The 13,163-nt window shown below is 45.1% G+C and overlaps 3 protein-coding genes across 5 annotated transcripts; 1 reads left to right on the top strand and 2 right to left on the bottom strand.

Moving 5' to 3' along the window:
- Positions 1-268: 268 nt before the first annotated feature.
- PEX11B (peroxisomal biogenesis factor 11 beta) lies at positions 269-6,162 on the bottom strand. Of its 2 annotated transcripts, XM_046680778.1 has the most exons (5): positions 6,009-6,162; positions 5,083-5,198; positions 4,229-4,430; positions 1,040-1,480; positions 269-648 (listed from the first exon to the last, which is right to left on the bottom strand). In XM_046680778.1, exons 1-4 carry the CDS (start codon positions 6,062-6,064, stop codon positions 1,075-1,077), a joined length of 780 nt encoding a protein of 259 aa, XP_046536734.1. In that variant the 5' UTR covers positions 6,065-6,162; the 3' UTR covers positions 269-648; positions 1,040-1,074. The 2 variants fall into 2 exon arrangements, with proteins under 2 accessions (XP_046536734.1, XP_046536733.1); XM_046680777.1 differs by having other exon boundaries at positions 269-1,480.
- Positions 6,163-6,459: 297 nt separating this feature from the next.
- LOC124250610 (gonadotropin-releasing hormone II receptor-like) lies at positions 6,460-11,068 on the top strand. The gene is given in 4 exon segments (XM_046682645.1): positions 6,460-7,223; positions 9,844-9,951; positions 9,954-10,056; positions 10,593-11,068. Coding segments are annotated over 4 exon segments (1,134 nt in total). The 5' UTR covers positions 6,460-6,713; the 3' UTR covers positions 11,006-11,068.
- Positions 11,069-11,286: 218 nt separating this feature from the next.
- RBM8A (RNA binding motif protein 8A) lies at positions 11,287-13,065 on the bottom strand. 2 transcript variants are annotated; one of them, XM_046682644.1, is made up of 6 exons: positions 12,919-13,065; positions 12,578-12,637; positions 12,376-12,450; positions 12,049-12,185; positions 11,599-11,735; positions 11,287-11,490 (listed from the first exon to the last, which is right to left on the bottom strand). In XM_046682644.1, exons 1-6 carry the CDS (start codon positions 12,983-12,985, stop codon positions 11,445-11,447), a joined length of 522 nt encoding a protein of 173 aa, XP_046538600.1. In that variant the 5' UTR covers positions 12,986-13,065; the 3' UTR covers positions 11,287-11,444. The 2 variants fall into 2 exon arrangements, with proteins under 2 accessions (XP_046538600.1, XP_046538599.1); XM_046682643.1 differs by having other exon boundaries at positions 12,376-12,453; positions 12,919-13,064.
- Between the last annotated feature and the right edge of the window lie 98 nt (positions 13,066-13,163).

The raw sequence follows: 13,163 nt of genomic DNA, 5'->3' as shown, positions 1-13,163 counted from the left end.
TGGTGTGGGGTGTGCTTTGTGGAACCAGTATAACTACTTTAACATTAGACCCTATCTTCTCAACCAGGCCATAAACTTCTGAAGTTGGGACCACAGAGTTTCTTAGCTTTTTGTAGCTCTATCACTTAGTATTATGCCCTGAATAGTGTAGGTGCTCCATAAAAGTCTGTGGGTGATGATGCCAGTAGCTAATCCCATGGAAAACCCAAACCACAGTGACAGAAATAGGGGCCTCAGATGACTAGAACACACAGGACCAGACCAAATATCAACGAGCAAACTGATCTTTAATTTGCTGACCTGGAAGGCTTGCTCTCCATCGTGGGCATGGGCCACAGCTATTTACACAGAATCATTGTACAATATTTACAGCAAGATGCTAGACACAGCATCATTCTGGATAGGCAAAGAAGGGGTAAGAACAGGCTAGGAAACAAAGCCCTGAAATCAAAGTGTAGCAGAAATCTGCAGGTATGAGCAGAGAGAAGGAAAAGGGCCAAGTCATGAGGGAGGTTGGTGAGGTAGATAGGAGGGAGGAAGAGGAAGCATCGAACCACCTCTGGTGCATGAGGGAAGAGTCTTCTGGGACATAAAGTCTTTAAAATTATGATTTGAAGTTTGAAGGGAGTAAAATCTGCCACAAGCCACCTTTGTGAAGAAAAAGAAGAAGGCAGTTAGAACCTTAGGGACCACACCTTCAACCTCCTCTACCCAAAAGTAATTCTGCTGCTGATTAAATTCGTAGGACAGGGAACTGAGAACATAAAAAAGAGATGCAGAGACAGAATCTTAAATAGACTTAAGAGAGACAAAGCAAAAAGAGTCAAGAGAGACACAGACAATACAACGGAGGAAAAGAACAAAAGCTCCAGTGGATCTGAACATCAGAATAGTCTTATTGACTTCACAAGTCACTCTTCCTCACCTCATCTTCCCCAAAGCCCCTCCCTCTACTCCTAAATCTCTGGATTTTTAACTTTAACCAAGGAGTAGAGGCTTGAAGCTGGTACACCAGGGATGATCTAAGATTCCATCTTACCAATTCAGGTCCCCTCCTTATCTTGTACCAGAGTATCAGGGCTTGAGCCGTAGCCAAGGGCAGATTAAGGTGAGAATAGACAGGATGGAGGACACGAGGCCACAAAGCCCCACAATCCCAGGGCCACAGCGCCAGAGGCCTAGTTTGTCCAGTGGAATGAAGAGATCACAGGCATTTCTGACTACATCCAGCAGAAGTGGGGGATGACTTCGAAGGACCCGAGCCAGGAGCAGGACTCGGAGCCGAAACTTCAGAGCCAGTTGGGGCAGGCCTCCTCCTGGAGACCCTGGACCCCCAGATCCCCTCATTTCAATTCCTCCTGGGACTCCTCCTCCAGAACCCTTCAGTCGCCGGCTACAAGCTGAAGACTCTTGTTCCATCAGAAGGCGAATCTCATAAGCATCACGGCTCAAGTTCATGATGAGGGAAAACAGATAGTACCTGGGATGTATAGGACAGAAGGGTCATTAAGGAAGGGCATGTATATCCATTCAGCATATCCAACAGAAGACTTAAATATTGTTTTTCCCATAATGCAAAGGGATTACACATTAGAACACCAGAAGTGAATGCTATTAACCACTACTAGAAATGTTCTCCCACCTTTCTGTAACATGTGTTTATGTGATCCTGGCTTAAAATGCATGAGTATCATCAACTCTTCCAAGATCAACCTCAAATTTCACTTTTCCACTTGGCAACCCATTAGCACACACACACATTCAACTTCAACTATAATAGTGCAAATTTGTTTTGAAAGAACAAGCTTCAGTTGTTTCAGAGACTCAAGACATATTATAGAACATTTAAATCCAATCTTTTTGTTAAAAAAAAAAAAAGTGAGGGGGCCGGCCCCGTGGCCCAGTGGTTAAGTTCATGCACTTCGCTGCAGGCAGCCCAGTGTTTCATCAGTTCGAATCCTGGGTGTGGACATGGCACCGCTCATCAAGCCATGCTGAGGTGGCGTCCCACATGCCACAACTAGAAGGACCCACAACTAAAAATATACAACTATGTACTGGGGGGCTTTGGGGAGAAAAAGGAAAAAAATAAAATCTTTAAAAAAAAAAAAAGTGAGGCCCAGAGGTGTTAAGCAGCTTGTCAAATGTGTCAGATTATAAATTCCTTAAGAACAGTCTATGTTTTTGATTTTTAATCCACCCTGACAACAGAGGTCTGTACTCAATATAATTTTCCTACCTCCAAAATACATCTTGAATTTAACCACACCTCTTTATTACGCTCCACCACTACAGTCTAAGCCACCATTATCTCTTGCTTGAACTACTCCTTTAGTCTTTTAATTGGTCTCTCCAGGGCCACTCTTGACCCTCTACCTCCAGCAATCTAATTTCATATAGTAGCTGGCATAAACGTAAATCACATCATTACTCCCCTTCTCAAAACCCTCCATGGTTTCCTTCCTATCATATTTAGAATAAAATCTAGACATCTTAGGCTTACAGAAGTCAACATCTGACCCTGCCTCTCTAACTCCATCATGTACCATTCTTTCCCTCAATCACTGGGCTCCAACCACATTAGTTTCTTTGTATATTTTAATCCCATCAAGCTTATTCCTGTTTTAGGACATTTACACTACCTAGTCTCTCTACCTGGAATATTCTTCCTCCAAAATCTTCACATGGTTGGCTCTTTCTTGCTCTTTGGCTCTGAGTTTAAATGTCACCTCTTCAGAGAGGACTTCTCTGACGCCCCTTTCTACAATAGCAAGCCATTTACTTTCTACCACATGATCCTATTTTAATTTCCTGCATGGCACTTACCACTATCTCATATTTTTCTTATTTATTGTTTCTTTGTTTGTCTCCTCCCATTACAATGTAAACTCCATAGGAACAAGGACCTTCTTGGTCTTTACCACTGTATTGCTTTGTCTAGACCAGTGCCTGCCAAGTAGTAAGAACTTGATAAATATTTGTTGAATGAAATGAATAAAGATGGCATATAAACTCTTCTAAGGAGTTGCTTTTCCATGCCACTCCAGTCATGCCTCTGCCCCCACCCCTCATATATCCTAAGCTATGTTATAGCTGTAAATCACTGAGAAAGATGAGAAAAGCAAGACATAAATAGAGATAGAAAGATGCTAATATGATGTAAAAGAACAAAGAGAATCATAGAGAAGCAAAAAACAAATATGGATGATATTTATACAGATAATTTTATTCCCAAATCATATTTCTCTCCACCTTCACTACCAGCCAGCTCCTTAGTCCAAGCCAACATCATCTCTTGGTCATATTAGGGCATCTCCTCCTCTTTTGCCCTACTGCAATCCCTTTTCCACACTGCAGCAAGAGAGATCTTCTCTAAACACAATTTGAATCACATCACATCCCTGTTCAGAATCCATTGTACTTCGTATAAAATTTCAACAAAACTAAACAAACAAACAAAAATCTTACCTTTGCTTAAAACGCTTTGCATGAATGATCTAGCCCCTATCAAACCTCTCCAGTTTGAACCTATGCCCTCTACTTGATACTGTCCATCACACTGGCTTTCTTTATATTTCTCTAATCCCCCAAAGTCTTTCTTGGTTCAAGGTCTTAAAATATGCTATTTTCTATTTGGAAAGGTCTTCTCTGCCACTGTTTGCTTTGTCTAACTCCTACTTGGACTTCAGGTCTCACCTAACATATTACTTTCTCAAAGAGTTCTTCCCTGACCTTTCAATCTAATCTCCTTGTTATATCTCATAACACCCTGTACTTTTCCTTGCTATATCTGGTTTGGTCATTATTTGTTTTAATATCTGACTCCCCACTAGACTAGAAGCTTCATGAGAGCAGGAACCATATCTGTTTGGCTCTTTGCTTTATTCTCTGGCCCACTGTAAGCACTTACTAAATATTTTTAGAATGAATAAATGAGCAGGCAGTGAGGGGCATAACCTGTGGTATAACAGAAGCAGAATTAAAGCAATATAATAACTTATCTCACCCAGTCTTAGTCATTCATCATGGAAGAGCACCTATCTTCCATCTGCCCCCATTCATTATTTTCTGATAGTTTAAGATCTAAATGAAGATTGGAAATCAAGACCGGAAGATTTATTAAGATGCGAATATTCTGGGAAGACCCTGAGAGATCTTTTTCTCATAAAAGGCAAGCTATTCAGTATGGAGAATACAAAAGGTCTTGTTGGATAAAAGGATATCAAACCTGAATGAACGCTGGGCCCACTTCTCCTGATCCACACGGGGAGCTAGTCCAGATTTTCCAGCCCACAGGACATTGTCACAGGCGAAGTACAAAGCTCGATTGAGGTGACTAACAGTGATGCAGAATCTCAGGACAACATCGGATAGGTGCACAGCTCGTTTGGCTGACTCAAGGGCATCTGCTGAGTTACCCAGGCGTAGAACTTGTAGGGATTAGCAAGGGAAAACAAGGATTTGGAAGGAGAGAGACAAACAGAGGGCAACACACAGTGAAAGAGAGAAAGCAAGAATATGAAAGTCGAGCAAGTGATAGAAACAATAACAGACAATTTTTAAAAAGAGCAGAAACACTTCTTTCTTTTTGACTTCAAAATTTAAATAATTTGGGGCTGGCCCCGTGGCCGAGTGGTTGGGTTCGCGCGCTCCGCTGCAGGCGGCCCAGTGTTTCGTTGGTTCGAATCCTGGGCGCGGACATGGCACTGCTCATCAGACCACGCTGAGGCAGCGTCCCACATGCCACAACTAGAAGAACCCACAGCGAAGAATACACAACTATGTACCGGGGGGCTTTGGGGAGAAAAAGGAAAAAATAAAATCTTTAAAAAAAAAAAAATTTAAATAATTTGTGTCCTGGTTTAGTTTTCTCAAAATTGCCCCATTCTCTCCAAACCTTTATTACTCTTTTACCCCTGCTCTCTTATCTCAATTGGGAGGCATGCAAAGGATAAAACCACAGATCCAAATGAGGGAGACGAACTGCCAGAGAAGGTCAAAAACAGGAAGGGGAGACTAAGGCAGAATAGCTGGGGATGGAAGAAGTGTTGGGGTAATACAAGGGAAGGCGCAGTTACTTACGCTTTCTTCCTAGGCTCAGATGACCCTCCAGCTGTCGAATCTGTTTCTGTAACTCAGGACTGGCTCCATGTTTCTGCAGTGCATGGCCAAGAAGGGAGCAAGCATACTGGGCGGCTCTAGAGGAGAGGACAGGCAAGGTGAGGTGGAGATCTCCCTAATCTCCCCGTCAAAAACGCCCTCCAAAAGGCCAGTTATGGACTTCCTCTTTTCCCTCTTTGAGATGATACCCCTTCCTCCTCTTCATGCCCGTATCTCACCGTTTCTCCTCCAGGCCAGGGGAAGGGAAAGGCATACAGCATAAAAAGAAGCTTAGAAGGGGATGGGGAGCACTACTTAAGAGTTGAGAAATAAGAGACTTGACAATAATGAGGTCCGAAGAGGATGGCGGAGGCAGGAGGGGGTCCATGACAAGCACATCAATGTGAGCAGTATGTGATATGTGAGGGAATGAGGAACAGTTGGAGGGCAGATTATTCTTTAGTTGAACTACGAAATTTCAAGACCCCTGTAGCTGAATCGAGACCATAACACAGAGCGGAGGCAGAGCTGTTCCCGGGTGACAGTAGGCTGAGGGGACACGGAGACTTGTAGCGCCTCCTTTGCTGGGGGTGGCAGAGTCCCGGTCGCTATCCATCGCGGGGCGAACTCTCCTCATTCCACCACCGCCCAGTGAGGAAACTGTTGGTCTTATGTGGACACGGCAACCCTGAGCGGCCTCCCCACTGGCCTACTCGTGCCTCAGTTTCCCCATCTTTCCCGTGAGCAGAAACGAATCATCTCACGGCCTGCTCAAATCAGCTCCTAGAGGTCCATCTGGGCCCCCGTAGCCCGAGTTGACCCTTTTTGACCCCGGTAGTATGAACTGACCTCGCCTCACGTGGACCTTCCTCTGCCCGTCCTCCCCCCCATTCCTATTCAGGCCGCACCTACACAGTCGCTCCCGGGCTTGGCTCTGAGCACTGAAGCGGACCCAGGCGTCCATGACAGCGGCAGCCGCGGCTCAGCAGCCCCACTCCTTCTCCACTTCCCGCCCCTAGTCACGCCTCCACGACGACCCAACGGTGCCTCGCGAGGGACAAACATCGTCAGAAAAGAAAGCGAGTGGAGCCGGCCCCGAAGCGAAATTCCAGAACGAGAAGCGCTTCCCTGGGCTACACCCGTGTGTTTTTGTGCGTGTCTCTGTCAGAGCGTCCTCTTATCAGATGCTCTCTATTTCCTAACCACGCCTCAAAGGGCACATTCCTCTTTAAGTATTCTGGACCAAGGGCGGGGCCTGCAGGAGTAGGGGCGGGGCGAGAAGTCGCCACTGGGATCTCTGTGGCGGCTGGAATAGGGTTTCCTCCCTGGGTGCGTCCAGCAGAACACCCCCAACACACACGCACGCACGTTCTGGCCGAATCCAGGCTCTAGGGACTAAAGAGGTCTATGAAAGTAGAAGTCAGCACTAGATCCCTGTTCTCCGCAGGTCCCTGACTGTTGAACAGGTGACCTGCATAATAAAGATGAAGACAGAGACAGAGACTTTACTGGACGAAATTCGCAATAACCAGCTCCAAATCCTAAAAAGGGCGAAGAATCAGTGGCCGAAGCTAACCTCTTCATACCCACACCCCTTTTCCTTCTAGGCCACCATGTGTGCAGGCAACGGCACCCCTTGGGGGTCAGCTGCAGTGGAGGAGGTGTGGGGTGGATCAGGAGTAGAGATGGAGGATTCAGAGCTGCCCACGTTCTCAGCTGCAGCCAAGGTCCGAGTGGGAGTGACCATCGTGCTGTTTTTTTCTTCTGCTGGTGGGAACTTGGCCGTGCTGTGGTCAGTGACGCGGCCGCAACCCAGCCAACTCGGCCCCTCTCCAGTGCGGCGACTCTTTGCCCATTTAGCAGCTGCCGACTTACTGGTCACTTTTGTGGTTACGCCCCTAGATGCCACCTGGAATATCACTGTTCAGTGGCTGGCCGGGGATATTGCATGTCGGACACTCATATTCCTGAAACTAATGGCCATTTATGCCGCAGCTTTCCTGCCTATGGTCATTGGGCTGGACCGCCAGGCAGCAGTACTCCACCCACTTAGACCCCGCTCAGCTGGAAGGAAACTTCTGGGGGCAGCCTGGGGACTTAGTTTCCTGCTTGCCTTGCCCCAGGTGAGTAACCTGTGGGGACTCAGGGCTAGACCGTATAAGAATTTGGGTACACAGCGTGAGCCTCCGGAGTCAAGGGGTGTGCTTGGCCGTGCTCAACCGTTAAACCTCAGCGGGAGCCTGTGCTCTCTTTTGCAAGTTAAGATCACTGCAGGTTAATTTGTATCTCTGTAAAGAGGGTACCTCTTGAAAACAGTATCCTGTATCTGTGCCTCTTCCTTCAGCTTTGTTTTACTACACTTAACTTCCACCCCTTTGCATCCTCCCAGTCCCAGCTTTCTCAGGAAATTGTTGCTGAAATACTCTAGGGCAGGGAGGTCTGCTAACAAGCCCGTGAAGTCAGGGGCTTTGGGTAAAACTTTGTGGTACACTCATTCATCGATTTAAAAGATAATGCGCATCATCCCCAGGCACACTCAAATGCTCTATCAAGGATACAGCCACAAAGTCCTGCCTTCAAGAAATTTATAGGCTAGTGCAGGAGACAAATTGGTATGCAATTACAATACAGTGTGTAGTCAAGTGTTACGCTAAAGGTAAGCAGAAGGAGCTAAAGAACAAGGGTGGGGGAGGTGACTGACCCACTCTTGGACTGTCAGGGAAAGCTTCCTAGAGATGTTAAAATTTGATTCCTGACAGGTGTTAGACAAGTTAAAGCAAGAGGAGGGTAGACTGTAAAGGATCTCGTGGTTGCAGCTAAAGTTGAGGGCTACAAAATGGTACGTAATGAGCCTGGAGGGTAAGGATGGGCCAGATCACAAATATTAAGTTTGTACTTTATCCTGAAGGCAGTAAGAGACACTTAAGTAAAAGGTGGAGAGTAATATAATCAGATTTCTATTTTTTACTCTGGCTTTTTGTGGAATGGGTCAAAACCAGGGGAAAAAGAGAGCATCAGAACTTAAGTACTAGTTAACCAAATCTCAATATTGAAAATGAGCTAGAAATCTAGAAAAAAGCTAAATATGAAGCAGTTCCCTCAAAACAAAAACCACTAGCACCATCGGGGTGGAGGGGCTAGAGGAGCATCTGAGACTAGGATTAGGATTAAGTCTGTAAGGGTCTAAGAGGGCTATGATTTCAGATGATACACTAGAGTCAGATTTAAGATTTGATCCTTAAATCCTCAAATATTAGAAATATAAATACATGTATGTTCATATACATACGAAGCAAATTTTAGATGTGGACTGGGAATTAGAAGCCTGTTTTTGTTGCATTGTTTGCTTGTTTTACTTTGCTTTGTTTTTGGGGGGTTGTTTTTTTTTTGAGTCTAGGCGCTACCACTAACTAGCTGTGACTGGCTAAATCATACTTGAAATCCATGGGCCATAAAATGATGGGATAGGAGAGGAATTTCACCCTTTCACACAGGCTGACAATCTGACAATAATTGCAATCTCCATTTGCTTCAGTGGCAAACTAGTGGTGAGATATGTGCAAAGGTGGTATTTTTGGTTCCACGTTAGCATCCCCTTGTATAAATGCTGCATTGCCCATATGCTGTATTTAAAATACGTGTCAATAAACTTTTTTTTTTTAAGTGTGGTGTTAGTGTGGTGGGTGAGTATTGGGGTAGTTAGAAATTTTTTTATAGGCTCAAGTTTCCAAGTATCAGAAGCGGTTGAGAGAAAGGTTTCTACAGTAGGTGGTAAATTGCATATCAAATAGGGGAAAGGTGGGACAGAAGCAGGGCTAAGGACCAAGTTATAAGTCCAAAAGCCTTGGCTATTTTGAAACCCCTTCTCACAATGTCTCAAGTACTTCTAGGCATAGTGCAAAAAAACCCCCAGAAGTATATGGACTCAAGATAGGGAAAGAGGAGAGACTACTCCCCAACTAGCTCAGAGTAGCCTGATGGTAACTCCAAGCAGTTTATAAAATTGTATGTCTATGGCTGATACTATTCACCTTTCCTAAAAGTCCCTCATGCCTGCTAAAATGACTTTCCCAAATGCCTTATATCTAGGAATCTGATAGCTACTGGGCTTGTCTTTCTCAAATAATCTACCTTACCTGAACCAAGGTACTAACCCTGAAGCTCTAAACTGAAAAATACTCTACTAATTCAAATAAAAAAATCCAACAATTTACCAAAAAGGGGGAGCGTTGGCCAACAGCATTTTGAAAATGTTAAAATTTATTATTTAACATTATTTCACCATTATAGTTATGGTATGTAAGACTATTACTAAAGGTCACTTCACAGAGTAGCTGCAAAATGGCCTGAACTTTTAGCAGCACCCATTTTATACAAGATTTCTTTTTTCCACAGAATTAATCAGTCAAATCAGGAAATTCATTTTGGCTAAAAATGTTGGTGAGGTGGTAGAAATATCTTTTTTGTAAAGTGCAATGTTTGAATATATGGGAAGGCAGGATTTTTTAAGTCCCAGGATTTAACAAACTTAATGGTTAGCTCCATAGTCTACGGGGAAGATAGGGATTTTCAAGATACATTTCTAACCTTTTAAAAATGGCATCATGGATGAACCGCTGCTTAGCACTGCATTGCTCTGCACAGAATTAAGGATGAATTGGAAAGAGATAGTGTGACATTGGTGGGTAGGTTGAAGGGGAGGGGAAGAGGGACCAGTTCTAACAGTCCTTAAATCCACTCCAGCTGTTCCTGTTCCATACTGTCCGCCGAGCTGGCCCAGTCTCCTTCACTCAATGTATCACCAAAGGCAGCTTCAAGGCTCGATGGCAAGAGACCACCTATAACCTCTTCTCACCTTCTGCTGCCTTTTTCTGCTGCCACTCACTACTATGACCATCTGCTACAGCCGCATTGTCCTCAGTGTGTCCAGTCCCCAGACAAGGAAAGGGAACTGTGGTGAGACTCCAATCCCCTGGCCCTAATCCATACCCTTAAGCTATTGCCTCTACCCTCATTTGTTTATCTGATAGCCATCTATCATATAGCTGTGACAAAACAAAAATGAGATCCTAACCATATGTCTAGCACCTGATGCTGCACATAATTTTACTGAATGCCTTCAAGTCTAACCAGCCTCTAACCATCCTCTGAAGCTGAGTTAGCTGGGCAAGGATTAAGGAGAAAGGTGATCAGTATTCTCCTTTACTTTTGGACACCATCAAATCTTAAAGTAGACTTAGTACCTTCATATAACAGAGCACCTCAATCAAAACCTTTTCTCCAGCATATTTGTCATAATCCCTGGTGGGGAGGGGAGCACAGATTCACAGGTTGGGAAGGCAAAGAGGATTTGCAGCATTACCTCCTGTTTACAGCGTTCTCTTCCTTGTAGGGTGAGAGCTCCATCTAACTATCTCTGCCTATCAGTTCACCCTAAACTCAGTTCAGAAGCTGAGTGGTTCTGAATTTGAGTATATTTTCTAAATTCCCAGCCCCTGCCGGTGAATTTGCCCTCCGCCGCTCCTTAGACAATCGCTCCCATGTTTGTCTGCGGGCCCTGCAACTGGCCCTGCTTGTCTTGCTGACCTTCATCCTCTGCTGGACACCTTATTACCTGCTGGGTCTGTGGTACTGGTTCTCTCCCACCATGCTAACTGAAATCCCTCCCAGCCTCAGCCACATCCTTTTCCTCTTTGGCCTCCTCAATGCTCCTCTGGATCCTCTCCTCTATGGGGCCTTCGCCCTTGGCTGCCGAAGAGGGCACCAAGAACTTAGTATAGACTCTTCCAGGGAAGGAGGGTCTGGGAGAATGCCCCGAAAGGAGATTCAAGCTCTTAGACAGCTGCAAGTACAAACAAATGTGGCAGGAAGAAGGGCAGGAGAAACAAAAGAGACGTTCCTATAACATCCATTTGCTCAGAACAGAGTATATAGAAAAAGAATAATTATTCTTTAATATCATGAGAACGTCTCACTTCTACCCGTGCTTTCTTACCTTCCAAGAAAAAGAAATACTAAGCAGTGTCTCTACTTTAACCGTAACTGAGACTTGAAACTATGTCTAACGTAGAAACTCACACAGAATTCAGTTTCTGGGAGAAGTATCTTCACAGTGACCTCATTCTGCCTTACTCTAAATAGTGCTTCAGAGCTTCCAATGTCAGAACAGAAAAATAACTTTAAATGTAGAAAACAAAAATGAGACATTTATTCAAAACTCAAACACTAAGCACATAGGGTAAGAGATTAAATATAAACATAGTGAGTTCCAGCCCAGCCCTATTTCTCTAAGGCTGCATGGTCAAATGGGAACTCTGGAGAGACCACCTGGACAACAGATCTTGTCAGCGACGCCTCCGGTCTGGACTCCTGCTGCGTCTTCGGCCACCTCTAGGGAAAAGGAAGGGGGAAGTCCATCAGAGGGACATAATACAAAGTCCTTATTCTGTTTCGTTCACATTCCCTTTACCAAGATAGTGTTTGCCCTCTCCAGTTTACCTCCTCTTGCCCTTGGGTGGACCCCGAACAAAACACCAGTCCACGCTGATTGGCTGTCCCATCAAATCCTGGCCATTGAGTCCTTCCATAGCAGCCTGAGCCTCTTTATATGTTTCATACTCAACTAGAGTATACCCCTGGAGCAAGGGAAAAGACAGATATCAAAACCCTCCTATTCCACCAAACATCACTGAGTATCTTCTTCCTCAAATCTAAATTCATATTCAAATAGAAAAATCTATAAATTTTAAACAATGAATGTAAATCATATATACCTACTGTATATACAACGTGTCTATTTCTGTCTCTCTTTGCTGTGTCTAACAAAATCAATTTCCAATGTCATTTTATTTCAACTTTGCTTTTGCCCAACCACAGCAAACACGAGAGAACTACCAATGATGTCTAAAGGTTATGGGGGAAGAGGCAATGGACTGTCACTTAGGATACCTTCAGGTATCCTGTACGCCTGTCCAAGTTGAGGTGGATGTTTTTTATTTCCCCATACTCTGCAAATTTGTCATGGATGTCTTCTTCGGTGGCTTCCTCATGGACTCCAGTGACAAAGAGAATCCAGCCTTCAACAGCTGTTGGGGAAGGGAAGGAGGTTGTTTGAGTACATGAGAGAAAAACTTCAAACAAGATCACAGGAGCAGAGTGAGTGTGCCGACTCCAGAGATTGGTTAAGCTATCTCTGACCCCATTCCTACTGGGTTTTATTTTATTGGTCTCTAATTCTCTACAAACACAGATCCCTACAGGCTCCATTTTACTTACAGCGTTGTGGTCCGGGTTCATCACCATCTTGCTCCACACTGTCATAATCCTCACGCATCCGCGCTCGTGACCCCTCTTCTATAAGGAACACACACGAGATCACTGGAAATCCTCCTCCCACTGTTTCACATGAGTCGGAACGGGAACGCCAAAACTCGTAGCTCTCGCCATTCTGGACCCCATTTTTCCCACAAACACTCACCCGAGCCAAAGCCGCGGCCCTTCCGTTTCTTCGCTTTTTCTTTTAGTTTGTGGATGCTCTCTGGAACCCCAGAAGTGAAACAATGAAATAAGACAACATTTATTTAAAACAACAGTCTCTTTCCCAAGACATTATCTGAAAGCCGGCCCCACCACCTCCAGTCCCAGTCCCTTCCCTGTCCCGCCCCCATCCCTCCCGAAGGGGGCGGAGTCTCTAATCCAACCGAAACCCAGTTCCCCGGCTCCCATCCTCCCTGCCGGGGAGAAGGGAGATTATGTTTTCGTATTACGCCCTTCTCTCGCACCTTCCCCGCTTCCCGCAGCTGCCTCCACTGTCCTCACCGTCCCCATCCTCATCCATGGCGAAATCCTCGCCCCCAGCCTCATGAAGATCCAGCACGTCCGCCATCTTGCCTTCGTTCTAACTCTCGTCCGTGCCGCTCAGGCACTAGGCACCTCGGGAAACTGTCGCGGAGAGGAAAGGTCGCCAGTCAAGTTGACCAATGAAAAGCTAACTCTAAGTCCCGCCTCCGGCGCGGTGAAAGTACGAAAATAGAGGCGGGCCTAGTTCGGGAAGATACCGGAAG

This window comes from Equus quagga, chromosome 13, assembly GCF_021613505.1.
Source record: "Equus quagga isolate Etosha38 chromosome 13, UCLA_HA_Equagga_1.0, whole genome shotgun sequence".
NCBI classification, from domain to species: Eukaryota; Metazoa; Chordata; class Mammalia; order Perissodactyla; family Equidae; genus Equus; species Equus quagga.
Note: the sequence above shows the minus strand (reverse complement) of the source record. Positions and strands in the feature narration are given on the sequence as shown.